General features: G+C 37.9%; 2 protein-coding genes across 4 annotated transcripts in view; one reads left to right on the top strand and one right to left on the bottom strand.

Annotated features, from left to right (window-relative positions):
• Nucleotides 1-80: 80 nt before the first annotated feature.
• LRRC57 (leucine rich repeat containing 57) lies at nucleotides 81-6,018 on the top strand. Of its 2 annotated transcripts, XM_052646418.1 has the most exons (6): nucleotides 81-276; nucleotides 372-477; nucleotides 583-721; nucleotides 1,390-1,658; nucleotides 3,837-4,022; nucleotides 4,478-6,018. In XM_052646418.1, exons 2-6 carry the CDS (start codon nucleotides 394-396, stop codon nucleotides 4,517-4,519), a joined length of 720 nt encoding a protein of 239 aa, XP_052502378.1. In that variant the 5' UTR covers nucleotides 81-276; nucleotides 372-393; the 3' UTR covers nucleotides 4,520-6,018. The 2 variants fall into 2 exon arrangements, with proteins under 2 accessions (XP_052502378.1, XP_052502379.1); XM_052646419.1 differs by lacking the exon at nucleotides 81-276 and having other exon boundaries at nucleotides 348-477.
• A 2,335-nt stretch (nucleotides 6,019-8,353) lies between these two features.
• Nucleotides 8,354-15,926, bottom strand: part of SNAP23 (synaptosome associated protein 23) — a 40,347-nt gene continuing 32,774 nt past the window's right edge. For both annotated transcript variants that reach the window (XM_052646421.1, XM_052646422.1), the window contains 3 exons: nucleotides 12,241-12,399; nucleotides 11,103-11,247; nucleotides 8,354-9,763 (listed from right to left, as the gene is read on the bottom strand). In XM_052646421.1, coding sequence (XP_052502381.1) covers nucleotides 9,698-9,763; nucleotides 11,103-11,247; nucleotides 12,241-12,399 — 370 coding nt within the window. In that variant the 3' untranslated portion in view covers nucleotides 8,354-9,697. The remainder of the gene's footprint in view (nucleotides 9,764-11,102; nucleotides 11,248-12,240; nucleotides 12,400-15,926) is intronic.

Genomic DNA, 15,926 nt, shown 5'->3' with positions numbered 1-15,926 from the left:
GTGGAACGCACCGCGCGCCTCGATGACGTCACAGGGCGTTTCCGCCCGTGCGGAAGCCTGGGCAGCGCATCCCAGTGAGCGCCGATCCCGGGTCTTCCCCTGCCGAACCTGCCGTGAGCTGAGCGGTACGAGGCGAGTTCTGGGATCCCTGATCTTCCCTCAACTCCTAGCAGTGTCTCGCCTCGGATCAGCTGCAAAATCGACAGGGCCTGGCGTTCTTCTCTTTCTTTCTTGCCACTCTTAAGCTGGCCTCCAAGATCCCGGGATCGGCAGGAGGTGACAGCTGGGGACTGAGACGCAGCCGGGAGGCCGACGCGGTAGCTGGGTGCCGGCTAGAACCGAGTGGTAACAGCTGCGCTTCCTTCCCGCAGGGACCTGAGCCTTGGAGTTAGGATGGGAAATAGTGCCCTCCGCGCTCATGTGGAAACCGCGCAGAAGACTGGTGTCTTTCAACTTAAGGACCGTGGGCTGACCGAGGTGAGACCTGGGAGGGATCCGACCAAGGAGTGTAAAGGGAGAGGGACGGCGGGCGGTGAAGTTAATAGATAAGCGATTCTCTGCTCTGAGAACCTCTTTCTTCAGTTCCCCTCAGAGTTGCAGAAGCTGACAAGCAATCTCAGGACCATCGACTTGTCCAACAACAAAATCGAGAATCTGCCGCCTATGATCATAGGGAAGTTTACTCTGCTAAAGAGCCTCTCCTTGAACAATAACAAATTAAGTATGGCTTTTGCTCCTGGGAATTTTGCTAGTGATCGGCTTTAAGAAGGGTGGTTTTTCTCTTGGAATAGAGTTTGGAGTATAATTATAATGTTATTAAACTGGTATTCAAGTAAATGTATCAGAATCTAACAACAACAAAAAAAGGTGGGGTTTTTTGTTTTTTTGGGGGGGGGGGGTTTCTTACAAGCTTCAGGGAGCTACAGAGGCTGGAGAATGGCAGAATCCTCGAGGCGTTCTGTCTCTTAGAATTACACCTATAAGCCTCCTCTGGTGGGGTAATGATTGATAGGAAGTTAATTTGGACTTGAAAGGGACTATCTTTGGAGTGTACTGTAAACAGAGTTAATTTTGCTGCTAATTTGGAAAGGCAGATGGTATGGGAAGGAGAGGGCCTTCCAATCCCACAAAACTGCTGTGGGATTGTGCAGTGGCTTCTTCACAAAAGGAGCCCATTATACACATAATGTTTTCCTGCATTTTGATGGCACCCTCACCTTCTGCAGACTATGTTGGTAAAGATGCAATACTTAAAAATGGGGCAACATGTGAAAAGCCTATGTATATTTAACAAGAGGCATAACAAACTGCCATATAGTTTTTTTTTAAACTTCATCAAAGGTGTTTTTCAGCTGTATCAGATTCAGGTTTTACATTTTTCTTTGCTAGCTGCTCTTCCTGACGAGTTATGCAGTCTGAAGAAACTGGAGACACTAAGCCTAAACAACAATCAATTGAGAGAGCTGCCATCTACTTTTGGGCAACTATCTGCCCTTAAGACCCTGAGCCTCTCTGGGAACCAGCTGAGAGCTCTGCCATCGCAGCTGTGTAGCCTATGGCACCTGGATGTAGTGGATCTCTCCAAGAACCAGATTCGGAGCATACCTGATATAGTCGGGGAGCTGCAGGTCATTGAACTCAACCTCAACCAGAACCAGGTCTAGAGCTTAACAATTTTTTTTCTACAGTGTGTTATGTTGGTTTGCGGTCTCCTGAATAACCAATTGTTCTCTACACTATATTCATGGAGGGGGTATCAGAGGTTAGAAGAGAGATACATTCTATGGACTGGACTAATTTCAAAGCCCAACATACCATGAAGTTAGTTGAGACACTGGATGTGTTTGTTGTGTAGGTGTTCTTTGGAGGGTGAGATAGATAATGGGAGGTAATATCCAAAGTGAAACCTGTCTCAGGAAATGAGTTCTTCAGGTAGTCCTCAAATACCTCTGATTATCTAGCAACTATGTCAGGGAACTATCTAGGACCTATGTCAGGAAGATAGAGTAGAAAAGAGGCTTAAACTCCTAAGTTCTCAGAGTTGGACATCAGGGGTCATTCATTTTTCTTTGGCATGTCAAGTGTATCCTGCTTTTGCTGAAAAACCATCAGTGATAGATTTCTGTAGATCGCTCATTTCTTTGTTGGATAGCTTTAATTGTAGTATTTGAAAGTTGTTTAACTTCAGAAGCTCTTTGGTTAACATGTATCTGACTGGAGAAACAATATCTGATCTAGAAATAAAGCACAAATGATGAAATATTAATCACAGTGAGACCAGGTCATCTTTGGTTTTCTAGTCTGTGCTTCTAAATCTGCATAGTCCATTACAGTAGCCAGTAGCTACATGGCCATTAAAATTCATTTAAACAAAAAAAAATTCTTCAGCTGCACTAGCCATATTTCAATAGCTCAGTAACCATATGTGGCTAGTGGCTACCGTATTGGACAGCATAGAGATGTAGGACATTCCAAAGATTGCAGTTAAGTTTTATTCGTCAAAACTATTCTAGATTGTATTGACCTTTAGGATGAAATTCAGTCTTTGAGGGGCCTGGTCTTATCTTTTCCTTAAAGTAGTTATTTTATGTTCTTGAGCTTTTAGGGAAAACATTCTGAATATTTGGAGAAAAAATTGGCTAAGCAAGTTGAACACCTGCTCTACATTCCTGTGCTCCGTTAAATCAATGGTTCTCAGGTTGTAGTGTGCATTAGAATAACCTGGACAGCTGGTTAAGAGATCATGGGGCCCCCATACTCATTGTTTCTGATTTTGTAGTTCTGGGGTAGGGCCTGAGAATTTGAGTTTTAACTAGGTCCCAGTGAAGGTCTGAGATGGTTACTGGGCTAAGTAACTATAACTAGGTGACTTGGCACATTTAAAGGGCAGAAGAGGTGAATAAGTCAAGGATAACTGCTTGGTATTGCACTCAAGAGCTAAAAGAAGAGTGGTGCTCTTGGGAATGGGCATGATGGTGAAGCATCCAAAGTTATTTTATTGAAAATCAGAGACACAGGAAAGGAAATAGAGGTGAGCAGAAATGAATGCTGATACATAGTTTAACAGAAGGGATAGCTTTAAGGATGAACAGGCTTTCCTAGGATAAAGTTTAGAAAAATCAAATATTAAGTACTAGGGACTGCTGCTTGGAAAATGCCCATAGAAACAGGAAGGGAAGCCAAAAATCCGGAATAATTCAAAAAATAGGAAAAAAAAAACCCACAGCACTTAGTATGTATAAGAGGGAGTTTCAAGGAAAGGATAGACAGCACAGTCAAATGCAACAGGGAATGAGGTCAATGAATCCTTGACTTTGGCAGAAAAGTGGTTGGCATCTATGTACACATAAAAGATAGGCAGTAAATTTACCAAAATGTTTACAGTGTAGCTGTTTTCTTTAAACCCGTGATTCTCAGGTTTTCTATAATGAACAGTGCTTTTATTATCAGAGTTTTGTTTCCAAAAAACCACTTGTGTGTTGTGTTAGTCACTAAGTCATGTCCAACTCTTTGTGACCCCATGGACTGGGGCCCACCAGGCTTCTCTGTCTATGGGATTTTCCAGGCAAGAATACAGGAATGGGTTGCCATTTCCTTCTCCAAAAAAAAGCCACTGGTGACCTTCAAAAGTTTTTCCCCAAAAAACTGGAGGAGTAGTAACAGAAGCTGGGTAACACAAGAGGCTTCTGGAATGAGTGGGTAGTGAGAAAATGGGGGTGGTAAAAGAAAGAACTAGGACAAATAGTCAAGTAAAGATTTTTAATTTAGTAAAAAATAATCACTATAGTGCTTGTACTTTTTCTTATTATCCTTTTTAAAAAACTGTTGTTCAATAGATATCTCAGATCTCAGTGAAGATATCTTCTTGTCCTCGTCTTAAAGTTCTTCGTCTGGAGGAGAATTGTCTTGAGCTCAGTATGCTTCCACAGAGCATCCTCAGTGATTCGCAGATCTGTCTGCTTGCTGTGGAAGGCAACCTTTTTGAAATTAAGAAACTTCGAGAACTGGAAGGCTATGATAAGGTATGTATTATTGTACTTCTGCATTTCTAGTTCCTGTTCCAGAGAATAGAAAGGTGAAGTAACCCACATAAATGTTTACAGATACAGGATGTATGTACAGTATAATCTTGTTTATGTCAGTAGGATTTGTTCCCAATATGGAGGTGGGTTCTGAGAATCAGCCAAATGGTATTGTTCCAAGGTGATTTTTTTTTCTTTTCTCTAAACAGCTTATTGTAAAGCATCTTTATCTTTTGATAGGTTTCCTACTAGGATATAAGGAGGAAAAAACTCCACAAAACCATGTGCTTTAAATCTCCATCTAAAATAAGTAGATTTTGTAGGAAATGAAAAACTATTAAAACCTAAAGAAAAAAGAATCATCAAGTCCTAAATAACCATTTAAAAAAAAATCCTAAATAACCAATAATTACCGTCTCAGGCATAGTAATACGTAATTCTTTCATGATTTTTAGTACATGGAGAGGTTCACAGCTACCAAGAAGAAATTTGCATGATGTCCTCCAGGAGCATGGGAACTACAGAGTACACTGACTTGGAACCTGTTGCAATCGGGCTGACTGAAAGGCTCCTGTTGTCAAGGGTATCTGCTGTTAAGAAGATGATACTCCAGGAGGTCACATTTCACGCAGTGATTGTTTTCCTTTCCAGGGCTCATCTTAAATAAGCTAAAAGGAATCAAGAGACAGGAAGCGTCCTCCATTTTGAGTCATGGATAGGGCAAAGGACAATTGATTGATTTTCAAAACCATCACTACTTTGGCTTTAAGAAACCCAGTAGCTAGTTGCTATGTATACAGTGAGGGGATGCTGCCTGGTACCAGAATAGCTCCACACAACAGCTTGAAATCTCATGTGTTTCAATGTGTGAGCTTTCATAAAATCAGTTGCCATTCCACCTCTGTGTTAACACTTCATGTTTTTAGGAAATTCAGGTAATTCATGAGAGGCCACTATGGTTAATCTGAGGATTTATGATTTTATTTCAGTCCCTCCAAGTATTTATTCGTAGAATTTAGGATGTTTGTAAATATATGACTCTTGATTAACAATGTACTTTGCCAGAGAAACAACACAAGAGGTGTTCCGCAAGGCTGCAGTAGCAATTTTTTTTTTTAACTATTGCAGGTGCCTTATTGAGAAGAGCTAAAACTGTATATGCAAAACTTGTAAGATACAAGGGTTTTAATAATCAAGTTTTTCCTGAAGTTTTATTAGAAATAATGTCTTATTTCTGGTAATCTTTTTGTATTTATAACTATTAATAATCAAATTACCTATCAAAAAACTACTGCTACAATATTTTACAACTTATGTTTATCAAATTTATTCTCTGAAGAAGAGAATATACTAAATAAAGATTTTTTAAATAACTATGGCTGGAAGAAAGGTTAATCCTTTAAAGGAAGAAGACAGGGGAACTTTAACCTGTAAATGGCCTTTTGAAAATATCTAATTAATGGGACTTTCCTGGGAGTCCAATGGTTAAAGATTCCATGCTTCCACTGCAGGAAGCATGGGTTCGATACTGGTCAGGGAACTAGGAACCCACATGCCACACAATGCAGCCAAAAATTAAAAGCAAAAAAGGAAACTGATTAGGGAGAAATATTTCATCTTCTTGTTCAGGTTGCAAGAGTACTGAAATGCTTTCATGTGACTGATAAATATTTTTGTGGTACTGGAACCATGCTTATTAAGAGAAACTAAAGGTATAAAAGTAAATAATATCAGACTGCTATTGACATGAACATTTAGAAAGCTTCCACTGTTTTCTGAAGTTTTGTCTTAGCCAAGGGGCTGTTATTTACCATGTATTGTTAGTTCTCATTTTACAAACCTAGTTTAACCATTAAGTCATGAGATCACAAGAACCTAGTGTTTATCTGAGGAAAGTCTCTGTGACCTTAAATCTGGTCTAGGGGTTCTCTTCTTCCCATGTCATTCTCTGTTTCTCAACTAGGGGAGGGATGGGGGTGCCTGTTTATCATCATTAATTTTTTTAATAAACTTCAATGCTTAATCTTACTGATCTACTGAACATTTCTCTAAATATTTTATCAGTACTTATCTAATAAATCAGAACTTATAAATTAAACAACTTAAATGTCTCCAGACATTTAATTATTAATGGGGTCCTCTTGTGACTGCTTTCACTACCTGGACCCAGCCAGATATTCTCTCTTTGCTCTCATTTGCCTGCCCAGTCTTCCCAGGTTATTCTCATTAAACCCACAGTGCGGTGTCTGTCTCCTTTGTCTTTACTGGTTTGCTCAGTCAGGAATGCCCTCTCTTACTAACATGATCCTTCTCTATGTCTAAGCCCCCTCCTTAGAAGTCTAAGCCGAATTAACTGCTCCATCTGTTATGGTAGCACTTCTCAGATTCTATATTCATCTGTCTCTTGCTAGATTGGGCTACTTGAGGGCAAGGACTAAATGTAATATGCCCAAAGATATAGTACACAAGTATTTAGACTTAAATATACGTTACTAAAGTAGGCTGACTTATGGTCTGGAGGCTGGGATTCTAGTGGCCAATAGTTCTAAGTCACCCAAGTTCTTTTAGAGCTCGGTTAGAAGTCAGTGTAGTATATTGAGTAAGAACATGAGCCTCAGAGTCAGAAAGATCCTGCTTTGAATCCAAAGTCCATCATTTACATGCTTTATGAATTCGAGCAATTTACTCTTATTTGTAATATGGGAAATACCTCCTACCTCTCAGGTGTGTTATAAGGACTTGGTGAAAAGATACATAAAAGCATTTAGCATAGTGTCTGTTGACAGAGTAAGCACTCAATGACTGGTGCTTTTTATTTCAAGTGTAAAACAGAAACAGAAGGCTTAGAGCAAACTATGTTAGAATGAAAAACAAATGAATAGAGAATAAGGAACCTGAGTATCAGTCTGAGAACTATAAATATGATTAGAAATGTAATTGAAATAACTTAGAATTTTAGTAAGAGAGTTAGGTTATTCCCTTTAAATGCTAAAGAATAGCATTTAATGAAACTAATTCTGAATGCAATTGAGTATCAGATGTCTGGGAAGCTGAAGTTAAAATTATGGGGAGATTCATAATACATACAAGAGTTGAAATGTGGTAATGAAGAATGAATTAAAAGTGTGAAGGAAGAAAAAAAACACCAGCACAACTATAGGGGATAAAGATCACTGTCATCAGAAGACTAGAAACCTGAAGAGGGAGCTAACCATTAAACAAAAAATTAAGTTCACTGGAGGATACCGTTTAACTCCTTCATTATGGGTCAGTTTTATGCTCAAGGTCACAAAACTAGTAAATGAACCAAAACTTGAACCCAGATAGTCAGACTCCAGAGCTTGTGCTAACCATCTCAGTTACTACCTTTCAAAAGTAATAGAAACAGACTATTACAGGAGAAAACTTCAGGTCAACAGCTTCTGTTCCTAGTGTATTACGAGCCTGATTTCTAGGTTCTCATTCCTTTCTTCTCAGTAGCAGCTTTGGAAAAGTATGTCATCTTGGATCCACGGATGGGCTTTCAAGACCCATTTATTCCTAATTCACATGTGTATGCTTGTGTGTCTATTCCTCTGGAGAGACAGGCTGTGTTATCTTTCATCAAATTCACAAAGAGGTCCTTGACCCAAAAAGAGCTCCACTCTAGATAGAACAGCGGCTATCAGCAGTCTAATGAAATAAGCTCCTACATTTGTTGGGCAATGCTCTAAGTGCTTTACATGTATTATACACTGAGTCTTCCCAGCAATGCTATGAGGTAGAAATCATTAATCCCTCTTTACACACAAGGAGATGGAGGCACAGAAATGGTTTTACAGTCACTCAGCCAGCAAGTGGCAGAGCTACAGCATAAATCCAGACAATCTGGATTACACTTCTAACCAATTATATACTGTTGGAACAGCATATTGATATCTTCAGAACAATTTCCTTTGGCTGTAATAGCATTAAAAAAATTTTTTTAATGCTTTTAGGAAGGGCATTTATGTAAAGAACAGCCTACAGTGTTTTATACCTTCTTACTTTACACATTTACTACTACTTGCCAAACTATTCCTTTCAGCATGTGACATTTCTGAAGGCAGGCCTAATTAAAATCTTGCTTTCAGCCTTTGAAAGTTTCCCATGTTAACTATCTCCTCCAAGAAGTAGGCTGTGGTATTCACCCACAACACTTTCAGTCGCTTGTATATTTAAGATCAAATGAATAAAAGACTAGTAATGATTAAAATGAACCTCATGACAAATCACAGATGCGGAAGTCCTATATTTCCAGTAAGCGTGGGAAGGGTGCTAAAGTCAGCTCTTTGTGGCAGTGCCATTTGATTTATGGACCTTTGCTTTATTCAGTTTGTCAAATTAAAGCTGACAAAATTACTGCTTCCCATCCCCCCAAAGCAGTCACAGAAGCATATTACCTATTTGAAAAAACAATTCCATTAGTTACAAAATTTAATTGTAAGGATCAAACAGTAGTTATTTGTCAAACCAATCGACATTAATAGCCTTGAAGTGTGCGGAAGCTAGTTTTTAAATAAAAGTGACAAATACCGGTAAGATTCTTATAACACATAAACAAATGTGATTCTGGAAGTTGAGTACAAGAGAATGATAGTGCAATCATCAATAAGTAAACCAAAGGCATAATCTTCTAAATTATTTAAACAGAATAAATTCTAGTTTAAAAAAAGTTTAAAACTACATAAAACTCAAAGCAATCTAACTGTTTTCTACCTGAGATCAAAATAAGTTTTTTTTCCTATCTAAACATAATTTGTGGCATTGAGGTAAATCTGAATTCATGTGATACACTTTGTCAAACTTTTCCAAAAAATTTTAAGCCCTGCTGTAGAGAGAACTTCTCATGTTATACATTCATATTTACACATTTTTCCCTCAAAGACTAATGACAAATTTATGAGGTTAATAGGCCTGTAATGGGACCATGATACTATTAATAATATGAAAATAAAGCTACTCATTTATACCATGTGTTCCTATATGTGCAATATGAAATGGATCATAGAATCTATGTACAAAGGTGAATCACCAAGAGTTCAGAAATTAAGCTTACTTTAAAAAAAGCTCATTCTGTTCTTTTTTGGAGCAGAGGTTGCAAAGTTGTGATGCATAACAAAAACATTGTGTACACAGGCTCCAAAACCAAGCACTGGCCTAAACTGGCAATAACTGCAACTTAAAATAAAAATTAAACCCTACTAGATATTCACTGTGGTTACGCCACTTTCGGCTTTAGGGTCTGTAGGTTTTACTGAGGTAACAACCTCTTATCTCTTGCCTCCCCTCCTGTGCTTGCCCCTACTGCCTCCAGCTTCCTTTCACGTGGCTGTCTTTGGCAATGCTTCCAAATTTTGAAAGCAGAAGAACCTGCTAAAGTAAACGGAGAGGATGAAAAATAAAACTATAAACGATGTATGAAAATCAACCTAACTGTATGGACTGAGAAAGAAAATGCTAGAAGGAAGACTAAGAATACCCTCAAGGGAAAATGAGAAAGTTTTTTTTTAAATTGGGGACTGTTACTCCTAGATCTTCTTCCACACCTCCTGATTAGAAGAGTGTGGAACCAAAATTTCAAACTCTTGAAAGGTGATGACTTTGAAGGAGGAGCTAAGGAAGTAAATAAATGATAAAGAAGTACAGCAGTAGCTTTAGCTGTCAATGAGTTTCTTTGCTCTGGCATTGGCATTGTCAATACGATCTTTGTTGGTATCAGCCTGGAAAAAAAGAAAAAGATACCAGTATTATTTGACAAGGTTAAGTTGCTCTAATAAGCATTAAATTTCATATACTGAGAGTAACTGACATACTGAGAAAATTCAGGAAGTAGTCAAAGTCACATTACAAAACTCATTTTGGGCAAGAAGTGACAGAATATCAAATGCATTTGAAAAAACGTGGGTGTATAAACACGACAAAGATATAACAGAAGAACGTGTTAGTATTTCGTGAGTTCTGTAACATCTGTCTTCACAGTTTAACGTGTCTGAAACTAAGATGCATCTTGCAGTCAATTGCATTTAGATGCAATGAAAATATAAGAATACTCTTCTCTGCTATAGGTCTGGATCCTGTGGGAGTCCCCTGAGCCAAACCATAGAAATCTCATCTGGAGTTACCCTAGATCTAACCCAGAGACTGAAATAATATACCCCAAGATCTCTGGAACAAATGTACTGCCATCCACATCAATCTGTAAATGAAAACGATGGGTAATATGTAGCCTACACCCACGTAACAGCATTGAAAATATCTGATGAACCACTCTTTGCCTGAGTGAAATCCATCATAAATTATTCCACAGAGAAACCCCAGTCTTTAAAGTATACTGAGATTTTAATGAAGTAACAAGAAGTTGTGACACTACCAAACACTGAACATGGTTTAATTTCAGCATCTTTTAGATCATATGGAGTAAAAAATAGCAACCACACTTTTTTTGCTATTCATAGGACTCTCTTGTTTTTGTGTGTCCACCCTACAAGAACCATTCTGCAGAACTGATTGTTACCTACTGACTCATGAGATGAGGATTCGGGAATTTACTAATTTGTTATTAGCTAACAATAGAATTCCAAAAGCTAACCCGCTCTTTCAGGGGAAAGACAGCAAACAAAACACCCTGACAGCTCACAGAGACGTTAGAAGAGATTGTGAGTTTCATGGGTGAAATTTTGTTATTATTCTTAATAAATTTAATTTTCATGAATTTTAAATAAAACCAGTTGATCCCAAGGTCTTGGTTTCAAAATGAACCAACAACAGTTATTTTAGTTGCTGTATATCAACAGAACTACTTAGCTCAGGCAAAATAAAAATTTTAACAGAAAATAAAATGAACCAACGAAGTAAGAGATAGGAAGACCTGACTATTGTTTTTCAACATGTTAGAAACTCATCAAAACTGTAAGGCCGGTGGGGACAGAATCTTATCCTTGTTGTTCTCCCTGAGAGTACATAGCACAGATGTCTATTACTGAACACTGTACTCGATGTCGTTTGGCACAAAGGCACTGTACATACTGCCATTTTCCTGTGGCAGTAAGAAGCTCTTACCTTTTCTGTGATCCGATCTATTTGTCGGTTTTGAGCTTCAATCTCATTGCCCATGTCCAGAGCCATGTTTTTTAGGTTTCCTAGGATACTGCCCACTTGAGTCAGGTTCTCTTCCATTTCATCTTCCCTGGCATCATTTGTTATACTATTACAAAAAGACACTTAATTCAGTACTTTTGGGTGAATTATACATGGACTGAGTCTGGATTTAGTTTTTGTAAAAATAAACAAATTGACAGCAGCAACTGTTAGACCCAAACAGATGCAGGTTACCATTCTTGGGAAACATTCTATAGTGAAAATGGAAAGGCTGATTCAAGAGATAACAATGTCTTAAAGCCATTTAACAGAAGATGAAGAAATGACTTTAGAATAGAGGTTTTTCAAAGTGTAATTCCCAGCATAACCTGGGAACTTGTTAGATATGAAAATATGCCAATTCTTAGACTACTCCAGATCTCCCGAAGGGACCCCAGCAGTCTGTTTCACTAAACCTCCCAGATGATTCTGATACACACTTAAGTCTAAAGAACCACTGCTCTAAAAATAGGGTTGTAAAATTCTGGCTCAAAGTCAAATGTGGCCCATTACCTGATTTTACCCTACAACAGAATTGAGTAGTTATGACTCAGACTCTATGGCCTGGAAAACCTGAAATATTTACTATCTGACCCTTTACAGGGATATCCTTACAGGGATCTGGCCAACTCCTACTCTAAATGATACATTTTAAATCACATCTTATTTACAGAAATAAAACATGACTACCTGAATAATTTGTAAAGTACTTTATAAAGAAAAGTTAATCCATCATTTAAGGTCAATAATCCCAGTCACCATTTTGTCAGAAGGCAAATTTTAAAATGGAATAAGGGAATTCCCTGATGGTCCAGTGGTTAGAGCTCAGAGATCCCACTGCAGGGGGCCCAGGTTCAATCCCTGGTTGGGGAACTAAGATCCCACATGCTTTGCAGCCAAAAAAAAAAGACCATGAAAAAACCAACTATCACCCCCCCCCAAAAAAGAATAAATGCTATTTCTAATTGATAAGTTACAGTTCATAGATAAATACACCCAACCTCCAGAGAGAGACATTCCTTCAGGAAAAGGGTAAAAATATTGGGAAGAGCTAGCATACCGTTTAATGTATCCCCCGCTGGCTGCTCCTGCAGTCGCTTGTTGAGGCTGACCATTTGTCACTCGGCCTGGCTGCTTAGATACTATATTGCTAGGAGAGTTGTCTCCACCATCACCCCATGTTGCTTTATAGGCTTTACTAGACTCAAAGTTCTTTGTCCTATGTAAGAGTCAGGAGTGTAGAGATACCAAAAAGGAGAGGGAGAAATAGCATCATAAGTGCTTGTTACCTTGGGGATGTCGTAGCACCCTTAGCAAAAAAGTTACATGCAGCTAGATCTAGATTATCTATACCATGCTCCATCACAATCTAGGGGAGAAAAAAGATGAACTGTGTAAGCCCACCAACATTAAAAATAAATTTTTGAAGGTTAAAATACTTTTACCAACTCTTCACTGAGTAGTTATTAAGTAGCAAAATGTAATTATTTGATTCTTCAGGTTCCCCTAGCCTCTGACACTCTCCAGAAAAAAGGTTAAAGGACACTAGAAAAAAATTAGGAAAGATGTTCTGGGATGCCTTAAGGGTTTCTTAGAAGCATCTCAGAGGTTGATGAGGGATGAAAGAGAGAGAATGCGCAGTACTTAGACCTCAGCTGCCCACTTACTTAGACTGTAATAGTTCCACCTGACCCATTTTTTAAATTTAGAATTGTTACATTAAATTCTTAAAAAAAAAGAAAAAGTTTTCTTAACAAACATCATGAAGAAAGGCACAAATTATTTCCAAACTGAACAGATAATGAATGAGTAACTTGGCCACACTGTTACCAGTCACAGTTGTCTCCTTTGGTTTAGGGCTTTTTCATTTAAGCGTTTACTTATCCACCTTAATAAAAATTGATCCTAGATCCAAACCTCTTAGAAGTAAAAGTATATGCTTTAGATTAACTGATATAACCAAAAATTAGCCAAAGTCAGAATTTTACCATGGAATTTGCTACTTAAATTGGTATAAATGGCAAGAAAAGGAACCTGGTAAAATGACTTTTAAGTGGCTATTACAAAAAACACAAAACTTTTTTTACTGATTACTTGGCTATGTAAAGTTTCCACTCACACAATTTTAGTTTCTTCTTTTCTATAAACAAAAAGCAGTATATGGATATGTTGGTTTCTGATTTATTCCATGATACATTAATGAGGAAGTTTTGCAATTGCAAAAACAGAAAGATTTTAGGAAAGTCGTGGGTCCTTCCTTAATAGGATCATGTGAGAATTCATTTTTGGCAAACCAAGAACTGGATCTTAGACCTAGTGCTAAAGAAAGGGTACTATATGTTTAATTAATCAATCTATTTGGTTAGTAATAAGCCATGTTAAATCCTTCCTGGAACAAGGGGGGATACAAATTATTTAAATGAATATTTATATATAATTTCTGTTCAGTAGAAAACCCATTTACATGTATTCTTTGTTAACAAGATACATGTTATCTAAATTCTCAGGCAAAATTCTAAAGCAGTGTAATAGTAACTAAGCAAAATAAACAGGATATAGGTTTATCAGAAAGTTAACCAGAAACATTAATAGAAATAATATAAGTGGGACTCTTACTAGGATATCATATTGTAAAACAGGTTAAATAATGAGGGCTGGAATTCAAACTGTCACTAAAGAATAAGACACTGTGCTTCGGAGAGTCTTAGCACATAAGCACTGGACTGGGACAGGATTTGTGGGCTCTTGGTCTAACAAAAGATATACATGAGTTCCAATCTCCTCAACCTTAAAAAAAATGATATTTGAAATTCCTTCAACTTCTGAGAGTTCTTCCTTCAATTAGATATAAGGGGCATAAAGTACAAACAGATTGTTTTAATATAATATTATGAAAGGTTCAATAAAAGCATAATTTAAAACAAAATCAGACTGGTTATCAAACTCTTCCTTCTTAAGAGGACTGGATCTTTGAAGATATTCTTCAAATATCAAAGGGAAAAGGTGCAAAAAGCTGACTTCAATTGAATTTTCATATTTATTTTCAAATGGATTGGGAAAAAAAGCTATACTGCTTTCTTTAAGCATTTATGACATGTTCTGTATGTTTACAAAGCAGTGATCTTTATATGTTGTTGATGGCATATCATCATCCCTTTTCAGCACCTGTATTCCAGGTAATAAGGCTTGCTTAAGATCCTGCCACATGCTGTTACCATGGAGTTTCTCCCACTGATTTGTAAAACCCTAAAAGATACCTGTTTTTGAGGGCACTGTCAGGCAGCTGTGTATCTAATAAAAACAATAATGATTTAATTAATTTGCCTTCCTTCAAAAGGTCTTAAGTGCCTTAAAAGGTACTATTTCCCAAACTTGACTGAGCACCAAAGTGAACTGGATGACTTTGAAAACACAGGTAAATAGGCTACATTCTGAAGATTCTATTTCAGTTTGTATGAGGTGGAGCCAAGGAATCTTCTATTGTCACTATGGATTTATTTAAATTCAATAGGTCACTCAGCTGCCCAACCAGGGAAGAGAAACACTAAGAGACTTCCAATCTGTTGCAGAAGGAATATTTTAAATTACTCTGGTAGTCTACCTTAGTATTTCTACGTACTGGGACACTGAGGAATTAATCTGGAGGAAGCAAATGTATACACAAGGATTTTTCTAAGCCACAAGATTTATAGTAAATTGGAGGAACTAAAAAGCCTCTTGATGAAAGTGAAAGAGAGTGAAAAAGTTGGCTTAAGCTCAACATTCAGACAACTAAGATCATGGCATCTGGTCCCATCACTTCATGGGAAATAGATGGGGAAACAGTGGAAACAGTCAGATTTTATTTTGGGGGGGCTCCAAAATCACCACAGATGGTGATTGCAGCCATGAAATTAAAAGACGCTTGCTCCTTGGAAGGAAAGTTATGACCAACCTAGATAGCATATTCAAAAGCAGAGACATTACTTTGCCAACAAAGGTCTGTCTAGTCAAGGCTATGGTTTTTCCAGTGGTCATGTATGGATGTGAGAGTTGGACTGTGAAGAAAGCTGAGCACCGAAGAACTGATGCTTCTGAACTGTGGTGTTGGAGAAGACTCTTGAGAGTCCCTTGGACTGCAAGGAGATCCAACCAGTCTATCCTAAAGGAGATCAACCCTGGGTGTTCTTTGGAAGGACTGATGCTAAAGCTGAAACTCCAATACTTTGGCCACCTCATGCGAACAGTTGACTCACTGGAAAAGACTCTGATGCTGGGAGGGACTGGGGGCAAGAGGAGAAGGGGATGACAGAGGATGAGATGGCTGGATGACATCACCAACTCGATGGACTTGAGTATGGGTGAACTCTGGGAGTTGGTGATGGACAGGGAGGCCTGGCGTGCTGCAATTAATGGGGTCGCAAAGAGCTGGACACGACTGAGCAACTGAACTGAACTGAACTGACTTGAATTCTAATCCCAGACCTGTCATTCAGTAGCTATAGAGTCTCATGCAAACTTCCATCTCTGAGCATCTTTTTCTTATATATAAAACTAATAACAATATTTATTAATTCACAGAGCTGTTGATAATTGATGTAAAATTATTCTGTAAGCATTAGAAAAATATATGTATATATTTTTAGACATATTTTTGTTCTTTCATTTCAACCTCAATCTGATCCTTAGTTTAAAAGTTCATTGCTTTAAGTGCACAAATTACCAACTGGCATGTTTATTCTTCTCACCCATTACCATTCCTGAGCT

The sequence above is a fragment of the Budorcas taxicolor genome, chromosome 10 (genome assembly GCF_023091745.1).
Source record: "Budorcas taxicolor isolate Tak-1 chromosome 10, Takin1.1, whole genome shotgun sequence".
NCBI lineage: Eukaryota > Metazoa > Chordata > Mammalia > Artiodactyla > Bovidae > Budorcas > Budorcas taxicolor.
Note: the sequence above shows the minus strand (reverse complement) of the source record. Positions and strands in the feature narration are given on the sequence as shown.